The sequence below is a fragment of the Tupaia chinensis genome, unplaced genomic scaffold (assembly GCF_000334495.1).
Source record: "Tupaia chinensis unplaced genomic scaffold, TupChi_1.0 Scaffold000451_1, whole genome shotgun sequence".
Lineage (NCBI taxonomy): Eukaryota > Metazoa > Chordata > Mammalia > Scandentia > Tupaiidae > Tupaia > Tupaia belangeri.
Window position 1 is genome coordinate 305482 of NW_006159957.1, and position 17730 is coordinate 323211.

Genomic DNA, 17730 nt, shown 5'->3' on the forward strand with positions numbered 1-17730 from the left:
GGCACAACACACCGCAACCGCAAAAAAAAAAAAAAAAAAAAAAAAAAAAAAAAAAAACTGGAAGCTGCAACGAGTGTCAGTTCGGAGTATGTTTCGCCTCTAGTAACATAAACCTGGCCCACAGCAGCTTCAGCACATAGGGGAGTTCTTATTTTTTCATGAAGAAGAGGTGTTCAGAGGGAGGTGGTGACTCCCAGGGGTTCCACGAATCCAGCACTCTCTGGGCTCAGGCTCTTGCAGTCTTTCGGCTCCACCTTCCTTGGTAGTTTGGTAGCTGTCCTCATTGCTGTTGGCTATGAGCTGTATACCTGTGCTCAAGGCAGAAACGGGGAGGGACAGGGCCTTGGATGCATCTGTTCCCTAGATTAGGAAAGCAAAAGCTTTTCTAGAATCCCCCTCCGTATGCTTCCACTTCAGAGTCACTGGCTAGAACTATGTCACGTGCCTACTCCTAGCTAGCTGCAAGGGAGGCAAGGAAACGGGATATTTTTCAGCTCACCTCTGTGATAGACAAAATGGAAGATGGGCTTGGAAATGAGTGTGTGAGCTAATATAGTGTCCATCAAAAAGCCACAGAGAGGGACCAGCAGTTGGCATAATGGCTTTGCCACTGGACTCTCATGTAGTCAACCGTGGTTCAAGTCCCAGATCCAGTGGCTTAAACTCACACCGGGCACGTGTGCATGCGTGCCCAAGATCCCGAGAGGAGAATGGAGGAGAAGGGATTGTGGCGTGGTCATTCCCTCTGGGGGGTGATTTCTCGCTCTCTGTCTCTCTCTCTCTCTGTCTTTCTGGCGAGCGCACATGCCCTGTATCAAAAAGCCCCCCCCCCCAAAAAAAAAAAAAAAAAAAAAAGCCACAGAAAAACTCTTCTCCAGTACTTTCATTGTACAGATGATAAAAATGAGTTCCAGAAATAGGAAGTAACTTGGGTAAGGTTTCCTAACTATTGAGTTGTTAGGAAAGTCTTGACACGTTTTGGCATAGAAAAAAATATGTCATGCCTTTCCCGATAACCTAATAGCTAAAATTAAAGTCAGACCTAGAGCCCAGGTCTCCCAGTCCTACTCTGTCACCCAGCAGTTATCACCCAGCAGTTGAGTTGTTGGTCATTAACTAATCAGCAGTGGGTAGAGGGCGTACAGCTCCCACTTGAGTCCTCCCTCCTCCCTTCTTCCCTTCCTGCCTTCCTTCCTTCCTAAGAATCTGAAGGTATTTCTCGAGACCCACAGAAGCTAGGCCGAGGGAAACCAGGCCTCCTCCTTGTTCCCTTCCACCGTGTAGACTTTGATCCCCCTCCTTCGGCACATGGCTGTCTGTGTGTGTTGCTGTAGGTCGATCTCATGAAGACGCGTGCCGTGGCGGTGTAGGATTTCCGTGTCGTTGTTAATGTGCTGTTCTTGTCTTCTGTCCCCTTCTGTTACTGGGTCAAACAGAAGTACTCTGCTGTCTCTCTCTGCAACATCTCCACAGAAGTCCTGAAAGTCATCAATGCCACCGAGGAGCTGATCGCAGAATCGACAGGGCCCTGGGAGTCCCCTCCGGTCCCTCCTGACAGAGAGAAGGGGACGTTTCCCCTTGGGACAGACCAAGTGAGACTGGATGAGCAGCTGACTTCCCTGGAGGAAAACGTAAGAGGGCGTGGGTGTGTCCTGTCGAGGACGGATATGTGTGACTAATATGCTGATGAAATTGTCATTCATTACAAGGAGGGGACACACACACACACACCCCTACACACACCAGTACATACACACATACATACCCCACCACCACCGCTGCCATCATCATCTTGCCAAATATATTCTCAGGAAGGGTCTTCGGCTGGGTTTCCCAGAAGCGGTCCCTGAGGTGAGGATTTATGTGCAAGTGACCTATTGGGAAGAGCTCCCAAGAAGGGTTCTAAGGAGAAGGGGTGAGGCCGGCCCTGTGGCCTGTGGTTAAGGAGGAGTCAGATCCAACATGGCTAATCATGGTTCAAATTCTGGCCCTGGAGGTTTGAAACACACACCAGGCATGTGCGTGCGTGTCCAAAATCCCAACAGGATGGGAAAATGGAAAAGGGTTTGAGTCATGACCATGCCACAATGGGGGAGTTCTCTCTCTCTCTCCTCTCTCTCTTCTCTCTCTCTCTCTCACATGTGCAAGCATATGTGCCCTATGGTAGTTTAGGAAAACAAAACAAAACAAAAAACAGGGAAGGAGGAGAGCAAAGGAAAGGAAGAGTCCGAACAAGGCCATGATCTCCCACACACAGTGGCTCCAGCCTGGTCCTGCAGGGCCCTCTGGGTATGAGCTGCATCCCAGCGCCATGCTGACTTAAAGCGGAGGCACCACACAGCCAGCAGGCCCTTCAGTCTCTCTGCCCACAGGCAAAGGGTCTGCAGTAGCCGAAGGCGCTTCTCTGAACGGATGTGAGCTGTTGGGAACAAACGTGCAGAGAAGCATGGTGGGAAGGGAGCCATGTCTACAGAAACTATGGCAGAGATCCCAAGGGTCACGGTGGAGTATGGCCGGTGCCATGGCAGGGAAGGAGAGTGGCTGCTGAAATAACTTAAGTCGTCACAGCTGGTCTGCCCTGCCCCTCTAACTGAGAGACCCACCCCATCTTACATCCTTGTTCCCAATAGGCCCAGCCTCCCGCTGCCATTGGCTGCAGGAAGACCTCTGTTTCTCCTGAGGTCTCCACCGCTCCACCTCATAATCGCCCAGGCGCTCTTGGGATGAAGACCCTATTGCATTACCTGCATGACCTCGTGACCACACCAAGCCCCAGATTTTGCCATCACCCCTCCTTCATATTCCTCTCCTTTCCCCCCACAAGGATGCAAACCAGCCAGTGCTCATGGACCTGGCTGTGCACAAGGAAAATGTTCACTGTTAAGTACATTTAGCATTGCATTTCCTCACTGGGAAAAGAATATTTAGCACAATGCTTGACACAAAATAAGTACCCAGTAAACGCTAGGTATGCCTACCAGTATTTGATAGGCATGTCACCAGCCAACTCCTAAAATGATCCCATTAAATATACGCTGAAGAATGAGTTCACTCACGTGATTCACCGCCATTAAATGGGCATTTTTTTTGAGAGAGAAATTTTTGCTGTAGGTTACATGTGCTCACCAGAGAGACAGAGAGAAACAGAGAGACAGAAAGCGAGAAATCACCCCCCAGGGGGATGGCCACATCGCAGTCCCTTCTCCTCCATTCTCCTCTTGGGATCTTGGACACACATGCGCATGTGCTTGGCGTGAATTTTAAGTTACCAGGTCTTGGACTCGAACCATGGTCGACTACGTGGGAGTCCAACGACATAACCATTACGCCATCTGCTGGTCCCTCAAGCAGCACTATTAATGTTTCGGTTACATCGTCCTTTGCACGGGGTTGACCCGTCAGATGTTTAGCAACATCGTGGTCTCTGCACACTACGCCAGGAGCAGCCCTTATCGTTAGGAGGATCCAAACCGTCTCCAGATGGTGTCACCTGGGGTGGCTGAAGGGGTCACTGTGCACCCCAGGCTGAGACATTCTAGAAATTTCTAGATATAGAAATTCCGGCAAAACAAGGCCTCGTATCCTTCATGTCAGTCACTTCAATGCTCAGCCCAGCAGAGGAAGTGCTCAGCACGTCTATACTTAACGTGTGATAACATCGGATGAATGAAGCCCCCTCTCTTTTTTCTTTTTAATTTACTATAGGGCATGTGTGCTCACCAGAGAGAGGCAGAGGGAGAGGGAGAGAGAAGTGAGAAAGCACCCACAGGGGGGATGGCCACACACAAACCCTTCCCCTCTACTCTCTTCTCAGGATGTTGGGTGTGCTCAGCTTGTTTTTTGAAATGCCTATTTGGGACTTGAACCACCCAGTCAGCCATGTGGGATCAAGCTGCCTTAACCACCACGCCACCTTGGTGGCCCACCTCCACCCCCTTTTTTTTTAGAGACAAGGTTTTACCATATTACCCATGCTGGCCAAGAACTCCTGCATCTTCTGCCCTAGTCTTCCAAATAGCTGGGATTTTTTTTTTTTTTTTTTTGAGAGGTGTTTTTTTGGTTGTTTGTTTGGTTGGTTTTTGCTATAGGGTACATGCGCTTGCCAGAAAGAGAGAGACAGAGAGACTGAAAGTGATAAATCACCTCCCGGGGGGATGGCCATGCCGCAATCCCTTCTCCTCCATTCTCCTCTCAGGATCTTGGGCACGCACGCACACGCACCCAGCGTGAGTTTAAGCCACTGGGTCCAAGACTCAAACCGCCATCGACTACATGGGAATTCAGCGACACAGCCATTACGCTAACTGCTGGTCCCCCAAATAGCTGGGATTTTAAGCCCACACCACTACACCTGACTCGAAGTCCTTTTGTTTTACTGTAGGTTGCATGTGCTCGCCAGAGAGAAAAAGAGAGACAGAAAGCAAAAAATCACTCATGTTTTAGTTCTGATGTGCAGGAGCTCTGTTACTTAAATGTGTCTGTGGGACCAGCAGATGGTGTAATGGTTATGTCGTTGTACTCCCACATGGCAGACCATAGTTCAAGCCCTAGACTCAGCAGCTTAAAGTTCATGCCAGGTGTGTGTGCATACGTGCACAAAATCCCAAGAGGAGAATGGAGATGGGATTGCGGTGTGGCTACCCCTCGGGGGGTAATTTCTTGCTTCTGTCTCTCTGCAAGCACATGTACCCTATACTCAAAGAATCTCTCTTTTTTTAAATAATGAATTTAATTGTCTCTCTGCAAGCACATGTACCCTATTCTCAAAGAATCTCTTTTTATAAATAATGAATTTAATTAACTTTGTTTATGAATATATTTATTTTAATTTGACCAGAGAGGGACAGAGTGAGAGAGAGGGAAAGTGAGAAAGCAAGCTGCCAAGTCCAGGACTTGAACCATGGTCGGCCATGTGGGAGTCCAGCGCCCTTAACCACCACGCCACCTGCCAGCCCCCAAAAATCTCTCTTAAAAAAAAAATGGATCTGTAACGCAGTTCCTTCATTGCTGATGGTCCTCAAATGGCCCTGACCCTGGCCACACAGAATTTAAAAGTTTAAAGGTATGGTTCACTAGGAAAAGAATATATTTTTACAGAGTACAATATCAAAAAGAAAAAAAAAAAAACAATGCATGAAAGCCCAGATTTAACTGAAAATAGTTGATGGCACATTAAAAGCAAAGGCATCTGCCATTTTTTTCCCCCCTCCAAAGAGTATTTTTGAAAAATGTGAGTTTTAGCTTTGTAAGACCATTTTAGTGAGTGTTATTTTTCTTTTCTCGGGCTCACTAGCACTTTTGATTCAAGCACTTTCATTTATACACTGATTTAAGATGCGGATGCCCAGGAGGAGCGCAGGGCTGGAAGGCTGGGGTTTGTAGGGGAGCACGCCCTGCCCTGTCGAGCCCCGCTCATGCCTCTCCTGCTCCCGAAGAGTTAACCTCCTTCTGCCTCCTCTCCTCCTTCCCACCCCCAGCTTTTCAGATTTCACCTCAGGAGATGCTCTGTCATGTTCCTTTGCGTTCTGTGGGACTCAGGATCAGAGAAGGGATGACTGCTCTTCCTGCTCTGAATCACCAGATCCTAGCCTAGCGTGTAGCTCGCACTGCTCTTTCCAGAACGCAATTCAGCGAATTCTGCTGAGCCCTGGAGAGAGGCCGGAGCTGGCTCTTAAACTGGCCTCCGGGCCCAGCTGATGGAATCGGGTTGTGGCTTTTGTCAGCCTGTGTTACCAAGGACACGCCTTCATTCCTCAGCGGCCTCTCCTTTGTGCTGGGGACCCAGGGACTGTCAGGAATAGAAAAGGCAATGCTGTCCTGGGGAATCTTTGGCTGAGAATGTTAACCTTTGAAAATCCTTCTGGAGGTTTCAGAGCTACAAGAGATAAAACAAAGGCGCACCTTACCTATGGGATCTCCTGTTTCCCCGAACGGCCTTGTGCCCATGTAGTTGGGGGGGCATGGGGATTTTAGAGTCCCCTGGTCTCCCAGCTCTGACGCATCTCACCTGCTGCTGGGGGATGACACCGTAAACTTGGCTCTTGCTTCACCTAAACGCAGGCACAACCTCAGCTCATCTCAGCATCCTCAGCAGCACACAGTGGGGCTACTCGGAAGGCCGTGTCTCTGGCTACATTAAGCTCTTGCTGAAGAGTCCTACTGTCTCTGGGACCAGCAGTTAGCATAATGGCTATGTCGCTGGACTCCCATATAGTCAGTCGACCACGGTTCACGTCCCGGACCCAGTGGCTTAAAACTCACACCGGGCACGTGTGTGTGCGTGCTCAAGATCCCGAGAGGAGAATGGAGAAGGGATTGCGGTATGGCCATCCCCCCTGGGGGGTGATTTCTCTCTTTCTGTCTCTCTGTCTCTCTCTGTCTGTCTGGTGAGCACACGCACCCTATAGCAAAAACCTCAAAAAAAAAATAAATAAATAAAGAGTCCTACTGTTTCTGTGGGGTCTGGCTAGGAAGGAGTTTCATGAAGGGTAGTAACTGAAGTATGGGTCAGGCTGAGGACTGCAGGGCACTGCAAGTTGTAACAGGGAGAAGCAGTTACCACTCCTACAAAACGGGGCCAGGGCCCAGGAAGGACTAGAGGCTGGAGGATAGCCCCACGGGGAAAGCCATAACCATGGGATGGAGAGAGTAGGGAACGAAATACCCTTAACTTCTTTCTTCTCCTCATTTGCTGTTGGTGTTACCCATTGGCCAAAGCCCTCCCAAGCCAGCCAGGGAAGTCTCGTGATGAAGTTCATGGAGGTCGATCTCCCAGGGCACAGGGCAGAGCAGAGAAGGGTGGAGAGCGGACCCAGGGGGTCACAGGGAACTGACCTCTTCTCAGACCTGTGGTGCAGCTCATAGGAAAAGGCACCTTGTGGATTTATGCAGGGCGGTGAATGGGAGGGAGGGTCAACTCTTCTCAACCCCATCTCCTGCCTCCTTCCCATTGCTAAGTGGCAAAGGCAGCCTGGGGTCTCCGTAATCCCCAGCCACCTAGGCAGGGAAGGGCAGTCCCTGGTCCCTTCCGGCTCTGCCCATACTGCCCAGGACAGGTACGAGCAGTGGGAACAGCCACAGTGAAGCTGCCCCCCGGGAGCCCAGCTCTGCCACCAATTCCAGGACCATGCAGAGGATGCTGGCCCTCCTCCTTGGGGCTCTCGGACAACTCCCTCAGCACTGGGAGGATACGGCACCGGGCCTTGCCGAGGTGGTCAGTGTTACTCAGGGGTGTCTCTGCTCTCAGAGAATGACAAAGAAATCCTGTCCCTTTTGGGACCAGCAGTTAGCGTAATGGCTATGTTGCTGGACTCCCATGTAGTCGACTGTGGTTCGAGTCCCAGACCCAGTGGCTTAAACTCATGCCGGGCGCGTGTGCGTGCATGCCCAAGATCCTGAGAGGAGAATGGAGGAGAAGGGATTGCAGCGTGGCCATCCCCCCTGGGGGGTGATTTCTCGCTTTCTGTCTCTCTGTCTCTCTCTTTCTGACGAGCGCACACGCTCTGTAACAAAAACTTCTCCAAAAAGAAAAAAAAAAAAAAAGAAATACTGTTCGTTTCTATCTTATCTGTGTCTCCTGAATATTTCCTGTCAACCAAGTCCATCATGATGCCCTCAGGTCGGGACCAGCAGTTGGCGTAATGGCTATGTCGCTGGACTCCCACGTAGTCGACCTCGGTTCGCGTCCTGGACCCAGTGGCTTAAACTCACGCCGGGCGCGTGTGCGTGCGTGCCCAAGATCCCGAGAGGAGAATGGAGGAGAAGGGATTGCAGCGTGGCCATCCCCCCTGGGGGGTGATTTCTCACTTTCTATCTCTCTGTCTCTCTCTGTCTTTCTGGCGAGTGCACGCACCCTATAGCAAAAAACTCTCAAAAAAATAAAGAAAGAAAGACAGAAAGAAGACACAGAGTCCTCAGACATGGTAACCATAGTTCTCTCCAAAAGTGGATTTTGAGCAAGCCGCACAGGTGAACGGTTTTAAAATGGGTTATTTCGTAAAGCCAAAATAGCATTGTCATTGTCTAGCCTGTTAAATTGTGGTCATTTGAAGCCAGGGACAGAGCCAGTACCATATCCAGCTAGGCCTGCGATAGCTCTAGGACCTTTCTGGTGACATTTGGAAGGGAAACTGTCGTAACAGGGTAGCCTAGATTCAGCATACGGCCTCACAGGGCGGTGAGAAAGGCCCGGGACCTGGCATCAGCTCTCAGAGCACCCTTCAGACTCCTCCTCGTCCCAGTGAGAGACCAGAGGAAGCTGCGGACCCTGCGGAAGACACGAATGTTCTCATCTTAACCTGGTGACCGCAAAAGCACGTGCCTGAAGGGTTGCCTTGAGTATTAAATAAATCACAGGAAACTCTGGGATTAGCGCCTGGGCTCAGGAAATGCATGTCCTCATCCTCCTCGCTGTCATCCTCCTCCTCGCTGTCACCCTCCTCCTCCTCCTCCTAACACCATCTCCCAGCCCCTTAGGCACCGTCACTTTGGCTGGAAGTTCCTGTTCAGCCCGTGTCAGTGCCAAACCACGGAGTCTGCCCTCCCCTGTGGTGCCAGGAAAGGAGGCTTTTAGGGAACGTGAAGTAAAAGACAACATCCTGGCCTTCCTGAGGGCTTGGAGCTCTTTCATATTGCTTTGTCTCAAAACACACACACACACACACACACACACACACACAAGGAACTTAATGGATGACATTAGTGTCGAAGATATAAACAATCAGGTTGATACGCTGCTCGGCTGTGATGACACTGACTTTCATGTGTTTCTGGTAAAATGAAGGTTCCTGGATCAATGGGAAGTTACGCTTAACCATTGTCACAGTTAAGTTATTTATTTCATTGAAACGATTCCAAATTTTGTTTCATTCTGTAAAACTGTACGTTTAAGTTTATTTTAGATTACTAAAATACATTTGCTTTTGTTTGGTTGCAGACAGGGAACGTAGTTTTTGAAAAGTGTAATAAGGCCAGCCCTTATTAGCGCAGTGGTTAAGGGAGCCAGATCCCACATGGCTGACCGCAATTTGAATCCCTGGCCCTACTGGCTTGAAAACATTCTGGGCGCATGCACACGCCCAAATCCAGATGAAAAGGAGGAATGGAGAAGGGACCATGCGTCTCTTGGAAATTTATTTTCCCTCTCTCTTGGCATGTGCATAATGCTCTTTCGCAATTAGAAAAAATGTAATAAATTCCAAACTGTCCTGACTTTCTCTGTTTCTTTTCTTTTTCTCCTCTCTCTCCCCCATTCATTTTTTTTCCACATTGAAAGGAAGTTTTTCAACTTCCAGTTTTCTTTTCTTTTTTTTTTTTTTTAGAGGTTTTTGCTATAGGGCGCATGCACTCGCCAGAAAGACAGAGAGAGACAGAGAGACAGAAAGCGAGAAATCACCCTCCCAGGGGGGATGGCCACACCGCAATCCCTTCTCCTCCATTCTCCTCTCGGGATCTTGGGCACGCACGCACACACGCCCGGCGTGAGTTTAAGCCACCGGGTCCGAGACTCAAACTGCGCTGTCTCCAAAGAAAAACACATTGGATGCGTGTGCGCATGCATACCCAAAATTCCAAGAGGAGAATGAAAGAGGAAGGATTGTGGCATGGCCAGCTTCCCTGGGGGGATGATTCCTTACTTCCTGCTGCCTCTCCCTCCCATACACACACACATACAGCTCTCTCTGGCAAGCACATATAGCAAATTAAAAACGTATAAAAGAAAATAAAAGACAAACGAAAATTCAGTAGCTGCCAGCAGACATTTGATTCTTGGCCCCTTCATGGTTGGCAAATCAGCTGATGTGATGTCTACCGTGTCAGTCACTGCCTGAAGCTCGCAAGGCCCAGCTCATGGGGCCGGAGAATGGTGCACGGTCCACTCTGCTTTTGTGAAACCTGCACCTACTTTTTCTTCACTTTGAAATGTCTTATAAAATGGCCAGTTTCAATGGCAAAGAGTGAATCGTGCCAGAGACTCACTGTAATAGGAACATCTCAGTGCAAAAGATGAGCACGATTTTTTATGCATAAGCTCTTGGCTGGTCCTCAACTTGGTTGTATTTTTAACTCGAGTTAAGGGGACTGTTGAAACTCTTGCCCATGCGTTTCATTCAAATCAACTCTAAATTGCTGTGATTACATGGTGAGAATTTTATAGCTGTTGGTTAAACTTCGAGAACCTCTCTTTAAGTAATTATCTTTTTTCAGAGACATCTTGTGCCTTATGTTTTCAGTTGTTTCATCACAGTATTGATTAGGCTGAGGAAGCTCTTGTTTTACAGCCCATATCTCTTACCTAAATTATTCCGATGATGTTACTTTCTAGTTGCTCACTTTTATGGAAATCACCTTGTGTACGCATAAGTCTAAATATTTCTCTTCCTTTGTCTCAGATTGCTCCCCTTATCTGATGTGCTATCAGTAGCTCTCAAAAAATTGTCAAAATCGACAGGCAGCTAGATTTAGCATGCTTCTCTTAGCGTTATAGTCTTTTTAAAGGATTGTTTAATTTTATTTATTATTCTTATTTTTTCATTGACCAGAGAGAAAAAGCGAGAGAGGAAGAGGGAAAGTGAGAAGCTACCAGGTCCAGGACTCAAACTGTGGTCAGCCATGTGGGAGTCCAGCGCCTTAACCACCATACCACCTGCTGGCCCCATGCATTATACTCTTTTCCTAAGAAGGCTTTTTGTTTTTGTTTTTTGGGGGGGTTTTTGGGTTTTTTTTTACTACAAATTTCAGGTACTTTTAAGCCCCTAACTTTTTTTTAAAGCAAGCAGAAAGTAATTAATCAGAGAGAATTCACTCGAAATTTGTAATTATTTTAAATTAAGTTTACCTCTTTCATGTTTCTGAGTTCTTCTTGATTCACTGACCACCAAATGAAGTTTTTATTGAAAAATGTCATAAAGAGTTTTTCACTTTGTTTCTTTTTTTTTAGTTTATAGCCACTGGCCCAACTTGGAATTTACATAGCTAATGTCATGTAGTTCACACTGTTTTATCAAAAGCAGCCTACTCATAACTGTTCCTTTTAAGAACGTTAGGAGCGTGTGGTTGGCAGTGATGGGGCAGCAAGACCTCATGCTACCATTTAAGAGTGAAGGACGTTTAGGGAACCAGCAGTTAGCGTAATGGCTATGTCGCTGGACTCCCACGTAGTCGACCGCGGTTTGCGTCCCGGACCCAGTGGCTTAAAACTCATGCCGGGCGCGTGTGCGTGCGTGCCCAAGATCCCGAGAGGAGAATGGAAGAGAAGGGATTGCGGCGTGACCATCCCCCCTGGGGGGTGATTTCTCGCTTTCTGTCTCTATGTCTCTCTCTGTCTGGCGAGCGCATGCGCCCTACAGTGAAAATCTCTCCAAAAAAAAAAAAAAGAGTGAAGGACGTTTATAAATGGTGGACTCTCATCTTCCCCCTCCCATATTCAGCCTAGTTATCTTTTTTTTTTAACTTTATTTATCCATTTATTTACTTATTTATTTAAATTTGACCAGAGAGGACAGAGTGGGAAAGAAAGAAAGAGAGAGAAAGTTAGGCAGCAAGTCGCCAGGTCCAAGATTCGAACCGCAGTCAGCCACGTGGGAATCCAGCACCCTTAACCACCACGCCACCTGCCGGTCCCCAGTCTAGTTAGGTTTTGTTTTCTGGGATTACCAGGGTCCTCTGAAAGGGCCCTGCCACCCCTGGGTCTGCTGCCCTGAGCTCAGACCGAGGGCTGTGCTCTCTCCGCAGGTGTACCTGGCCGCAGGCACCGTGTACGGCCTGGAGGGCCAGCTGAATGACCTTGAGGACGCCGCCCGCTGCATCCACAGTGGAACCGATGAAACCGAACTGGCAGATCTGGAGGACCAGGTCGCCACCGCTGCAGCCCAGGTCCACCATGCTGAGCTCCAGGTGACAGCTCTTCTCTCTGCCCCAATGGGGGACCACAGGGCGATAGGAGAGGGAGCCCCACCTTCCTCCAGACCATTGCAAAGCCATTGTATCTCTCAGTTCTCGTCATCTCCAGCATGCTTGTGTGGATACAGTCTTTCCAGGGGGACCCCACCAGCCCCTCCTGTGTTGACTACAGCCGCCTTCTCTCTCAGAGAAGAATTAGCTTTCATTGAGTACTGGATTTCCTTTTCAAAACCTTATGTTGGTTTCCTATTTAGCAAATTTTCTGACCCGTACATCGGTCTCTTGTCTATATATGTTTTCATTCCACCCCGGGACCATTTCTTGCTGTCTCTTACCACACTGCTGACTACTTATTTAATGCCAATTTTCCCCATTGTAGACTAAAGGCTGCGGGACTATCTATGGCTGTCTAGTTTACCATAGTAACTCACAATACCTAACACAAATCTGGCACTTGATAAAAATGGGATGAAGCGATGAGTGGAATTGCAAGCGCAGATTTCTCAGACCAATTATGTGGTGTGAAGAGCAGGGAGAATTTAGATATGGCTGTTCTAGAACTGTTTACTGAGTTGCTATAACGTCGTAAAGGCACCTATGTGTAGGCTGCTTACAATTTTTTTTGTTTAAATTATTAGGGTCATTTTTTTTTTTTAAAGGCTTTTGCCATAGGGCATGTGCACTCACTAGAGAGAAACAGTAAGATGGAAACTAAGAAATCACTCCCCCCGCCCCGAGGAATGGCCATGCCACAATTACTTCTCCTCCATGTTCCTTCTAGGATTTGGGGCACACACACACACACACACACACACGTGCATGGCAGTTTTCAAGCCTCCAAGTCTAGGACTTGAACCATGGCACTGTAATCACTATGCCACCTGCTAGCCTTATTAGAGCTATGTCTTATGGAAGAACACCTAGGAATCGCCAAGTGCCCATTTTCCATGTGTTCAAACATGCCTATTAGTTTATCATTCATATTTAAATATTACAACACTGTTATCGATAATACCCAATGTTCAGCCAACCGTAGTTGGTGCCAGGAGTTGTGCTTAATACTTTACCTCTCATTATTGCTTTTAATCCTTTCAGCAATCCCATATGGTGGCTAATGTTATCTTTCCCTTTTTATTTCTGGGGAAACTAAGGTTCCAAAAAGTTAAACCACTAGCCCGAGGTTCAATAACTGAAAAGTGATAAAGCCAGGCTTTTAGCACGTCTTTCAGCCCTCACGTCCCACACTTTTTTTGGTTTTGTTGGAGAGGTTTTTGCTATAGGGCATGTGCACTCGCCAGACAGACAGAGACAGAGAGACAGAGAGACAGAAAGCGAGAAATCATCCCCCAGGGGTGATGGCCACGTCGCAATCCCTTCTCCTCCATTCTCCTCTTGAGATCTTGGGCACACACGCACACGCGCCCGGCGTGAGTTTTAAGCCACCGGGTCCGGGACGCGAACCGTGGTCGACTACATGGGAGTCCAGCGACATAGCCATTACGCTAACTGCTGGTCCCACGTCCCACACTTTTGACCAGTCTGTGCTGTGCAGTTTTTGGGAGATAGGTCGGTGTTGCCATCAGGCATATACGCACTTGCCTAAGAATTCTTTATTCACATGAGAAGCTATTATTCTGCCTTCAGCTGGTAGATAGTCTCAATGTCGGACATTGATTAGTGTGGAGACTCTTCCCACACTGCCATTTGCTGCCCAAGAGCAGAGGCTCTGACTCGCTATTGTCTGTTCTCATTCAAAGTCTTGTCTCCCAGAAAATCTCACACAGGATTTCCTGCAGAGTAGAAGGAGGGGTCCCACTGTGGAGGTAGATATGCTAAACTCTGTTCTTGGATTCGACCAGATTCGAGGGATGCTCTCAACTTGGCGTTTCCCTTGGGGACAAGACGCCATTGCCCAGTGCTAAAGGAAACTGCAGATTGAGTTGGGGTGATGTCATGCTGAGGGTGCTGTCCACTGCATCATGCCAGGTTGTCCCTACGAGCATTTCTGGAAAAGTCTCTCTTAACTTTGTGTCAGGAGAAAATGTTCTTCTGAGTCTTCGGTCTCTGCCTTTTCTTTTAGATTAGTTTTTTAATTCCCATGACTGGCATTTCAAAAAGCTTAATTTTCCCCATTAATTGGTTTTCTTTTTTTTTATTATTTATTTGACATAGTCAATCACTATATATCACTTAGCTTGTAAAGTGAATTTACCCAACATGAATACACTTCATACCAGTCCGTTGAGGATGCTGCATATTATCATCAACAGCTCATAACTCATTTCTGTGTCCCATACATGTCTTGCCTCTCTATTTTTCTCTTTAATTTCTTTCCTCACACTCTCCCCCTTCTCCTACTCTCTTTGCACACTATCTCCAGTATCCATAACCATTTTCCACGCTTCAGTATCCTCTAACCTTTCAGTTTCCACCATAGAGCGTGGTCAGTCAGTATATGTTAAGTGGAGATATACAATGTCTCTCTTTCGTAGCCTGGTTTGCTTCACTCAGCAGTAAATCTTCCTTATTTGTCCACTTTCTATCAAATACCGGGGTCTTGTTTTCTATGGCTGAGTAGTATTCCACAGAGTATATGTGCCACACTTTTTCAATCCATTCATCTGTTCATGGACATTTGGATTCCTTCCCTGTCTTAGCAATTGTGAATAATGCTGCAATAAACACAGATGTGCAAGCACTTTGCCAACTGAGTGTTCTCCGATCCTTTGGGTAGATACCCAGCAGCGGAATTGCTGGATCATATGGTAGTTCTATTTGTAGGTCTTTGAGGAACCTCCATATTATTCTCCACAGTGGCTAGACCAACTTACATTCCCACCAGCAGTGTAGGAGAGTTCCCTTTTCACTACAATCTTGCCAGCACTTACCTTTTTTTTTTTTTAATAGACATAGGTTCCTACACTGAGCTCTTTGATTTGGGTCTTAGGAAACTCAGAGCTGAATTTTTCATCCAAGTGTATGGGCCATTGGACATGCAGTCTTAGGAGGGAAGTGGGACATAACGATAGAGAGAAGTAACAAAATGAAGGCAAAATCAGCCCCCAGGAGTCTCCTTCCTTCTTACTTTGTCCTTTGTCTTATGGACCAAAACTTGAAAAGACAAGCCCTTCTTATTCCAGAACTTGGCAGTCAGCAGATCAAGAGGTCAGCATCTTGCTTTTCCATTGACCTTGTCTTCCGGGACCCTCTGAGCAAGGTCCTTTATCAAAACCGCTTCCAGGGAAGAGCATGGCTGTGTAATCCACTTCAGTTACAAACAACTGATAAAAGCATCGTCCACAACTTTTCTCAGAGACTTGTGTAGTCTACTGGTCTATAAACCAAAGGAATACGGCTCTCGGTGTGAAACTGAGAAGTCAGAACAGGAGTCATCCGGAGGCCCCGGGAAGGGCAGCTGCACAGTGGCTCCTGAGGTCTAGCTCTGGACAGTTTCATTTGCATCCTTTCACCAGCCACCAGGTTTAGTTAGCCTTCTTCTGCCTTCTTTTCTAACAAAGGCTGTCCCTTCTCAGGGATAGGGGGAGCACCTCCCATATTTGCTGACCCTCCAGCCTTCTCTCTGTCCTGTCTGTAGCACCCGTCCCAGTAAACTTCATCCGAGGAAGCCCTCCATACAGGAGAGCAGGGTGAGATTAGTCTTGAGCAGCACAAAATTGTCAAGGAATAGGAAAGGCAACCGAGAACTCGGTGAAGCACACACACAGTGGCTTCTGAACCTGCTTTCGGGTTTCCTTTTCGATGTCCCCACCTCGCTCAGGTTGCACCATTCCAGCAAGATGGCTGCGAGCCCTTCCTCTCCCCTCAACTCTGCTAGCCTTTTCCTGCCTAGTCTAGCGTCCCCGATGCCAAGCGTGGCAGGTCCTCTGCAAACACAGCAGTGTGGCAAGGAAATGGCCATTGGCCTTAATCCCCAGCTCTGCCCCAGACCAGCTGGATGTACCACTTCTCCCCATGAGCTGCAGGTTCTCCATCTGTAAAGCTATGAGAATGATGAGTAATTCATAGTATTATTTTGTACTTGTTTTTGGTTTTTCTTTAGAGATTTTTGCTATAGGGCACATGCGCTCAATGGAGAGACAGAGAAACAGAAAGCAAGAAATCTCGCCTCCAGGGGGAATGGCCACAGAGCAATCTCTCTGCCTCCATTCTCCTCTCAGGATTTTGGGCATGTGCACACATGTGCCCAGCGTTGAGTTATAAGACTCCGGATCCAGGACTCGAACCGTGGTCAACTATGTGGGAGTCCAGTGACGTAACCACCATACCATCTGCTGGTCCCATGAAGTATTGTTTTAAATGCGTGAATGAGTTTCCATATTGAAAGTGCTCTGTATGGTGCCAGGCACATAGCAATACCTTTTCCTTTGTCTTTGTCTTTGTCTTTTTCTTTTGTTTCTTTTTTCTAGTTTGCTACAAGGTCTGTGTGCTTGCAGAAAGATGAGCTGTAGGTCAATGGAGGAGGGATTGGAATCACCCCCTAAAGGGGGGCGACCATTCCACAATCTCCTCTCTTCCATTCTCCTCTCAGGATTCTGGGCATGCACACACACGTGCCCAGCATGATTTTCCTTCCTGTATTTTTTTTTTTTCCAAGCTGTTGGGTCCAGGGCTCAAGTGCAGTGAGCCATGTGGGATCCAGCCGCCTTGACCTACCCGCCCCCTGCTGGCCCAGCAGCACCCTTTTCTATGAGCAGGATCTGGGTCTTCTTTATCCCCAGGAACAGAGGAGAACCAGAGTTCTCTCCAGGCACGAGAGGCTCTTACTCTCTCTATATCTCCCTTCAGACTGTCCTGGAAAGAAATGGGAGCTCTCTCTGACCTCCCCATGTTATAAAACAGGAAACCAATACCCGGAGAGGAGAAGGAGTCTCTACAGAGGAGACGGATTTGAACTGGGGGCTGCTGGGCTCCCTCCTAAAGCCTGAGGCTGTGGTTTGGGATTCATGGGCTCATGGAGGAAGGGAAGAGGATCTACACATTGTACTTGCCCCTTCAAAGTTCATTCAAGTGTTGCCCCCTAGGAAAGCCTTCCCTGATCCCTCCAGCCACGCCCCTGCTGAGCCAGATGGCCCTGGGTCAGGGTTTCCGTAGTGTCCAGACATAATCCAACTGGGCTGTTGTTATGTTCTAGAGCTACTAAACCCGAGGTTGAAATGTATAGACAAACCTGTATTTTATGCTCTCATACAGCACTAAATACAGGTGTGCTTGGTAGGAGTGGATGCATGAGCACTCACCAAAACATATCGTTCTTTATAAATTTATAACACTTCTTTCTCCTCCAGAGGGCACGTGCACTCACCAGAGAGAGAAAGGAAGAAAGCAGCCCACGGTGGGGCATGGTCGTGGTGCAATTCCTTCTCCTCTATTTTTTTTTTTTTTTTGGAGAGGTTTTTGCTATAGGGCGTGTGCGCTCACCAGAAAGAGAGAGACAGGCAGACAGAAAGCGAGAAATCACCCCCCAGGGGGAATGGCCATGCCACAATCCCTTCTCCTCCATTCTCCTCTCGGGATCTTGGGCACACATGCACGCACACCCGGCGTGAGTTTTAAGCCACTGAGTCCGGGACTCAACCACGGTTGACTACATGGGAATCCAGCGACATAGCCATTACGCCAACTGCTGGTCCCTTCTCTATTTCTTCATTCTGTCAAAAGTTGGAGTGTGCATGCCCACATACCTCACATGTTTTTCAAGCCTCTGGAGCTCGGACTTGAACCGCAGTCGGCCACATGGGCTTCAGCTCCCTTAACCTCTATGAGAGGCCATGGGGACAGCATAATTTATAGGACTCTGAACAAAGATTC

General features: G+C 47.9%; 1 protein-coding gene across 1 annotated transcript in view; it reads left to right on the forward strand.

Moving 5' to 3' along the window:
• Nucleotides 1-17730, forward strand: part of MYRIP (myosin VIIA and Rab interacting protein) — a gene marked incomplete in the record, with an annotated part of 307310 nt that overhangs the window by 277554 nt on the left and 12026 nt on the right. Inside the window, 2 exon segments of the mRNA XM_014590459.2 lie at nucleotides 1437-1631; nucleotides 11734-11895. Of these exon segments, the coding sequence (XP_014445945.1) occupies nucleotides 1437-1631; nucleotides 11734-11895 (357 nt within the window).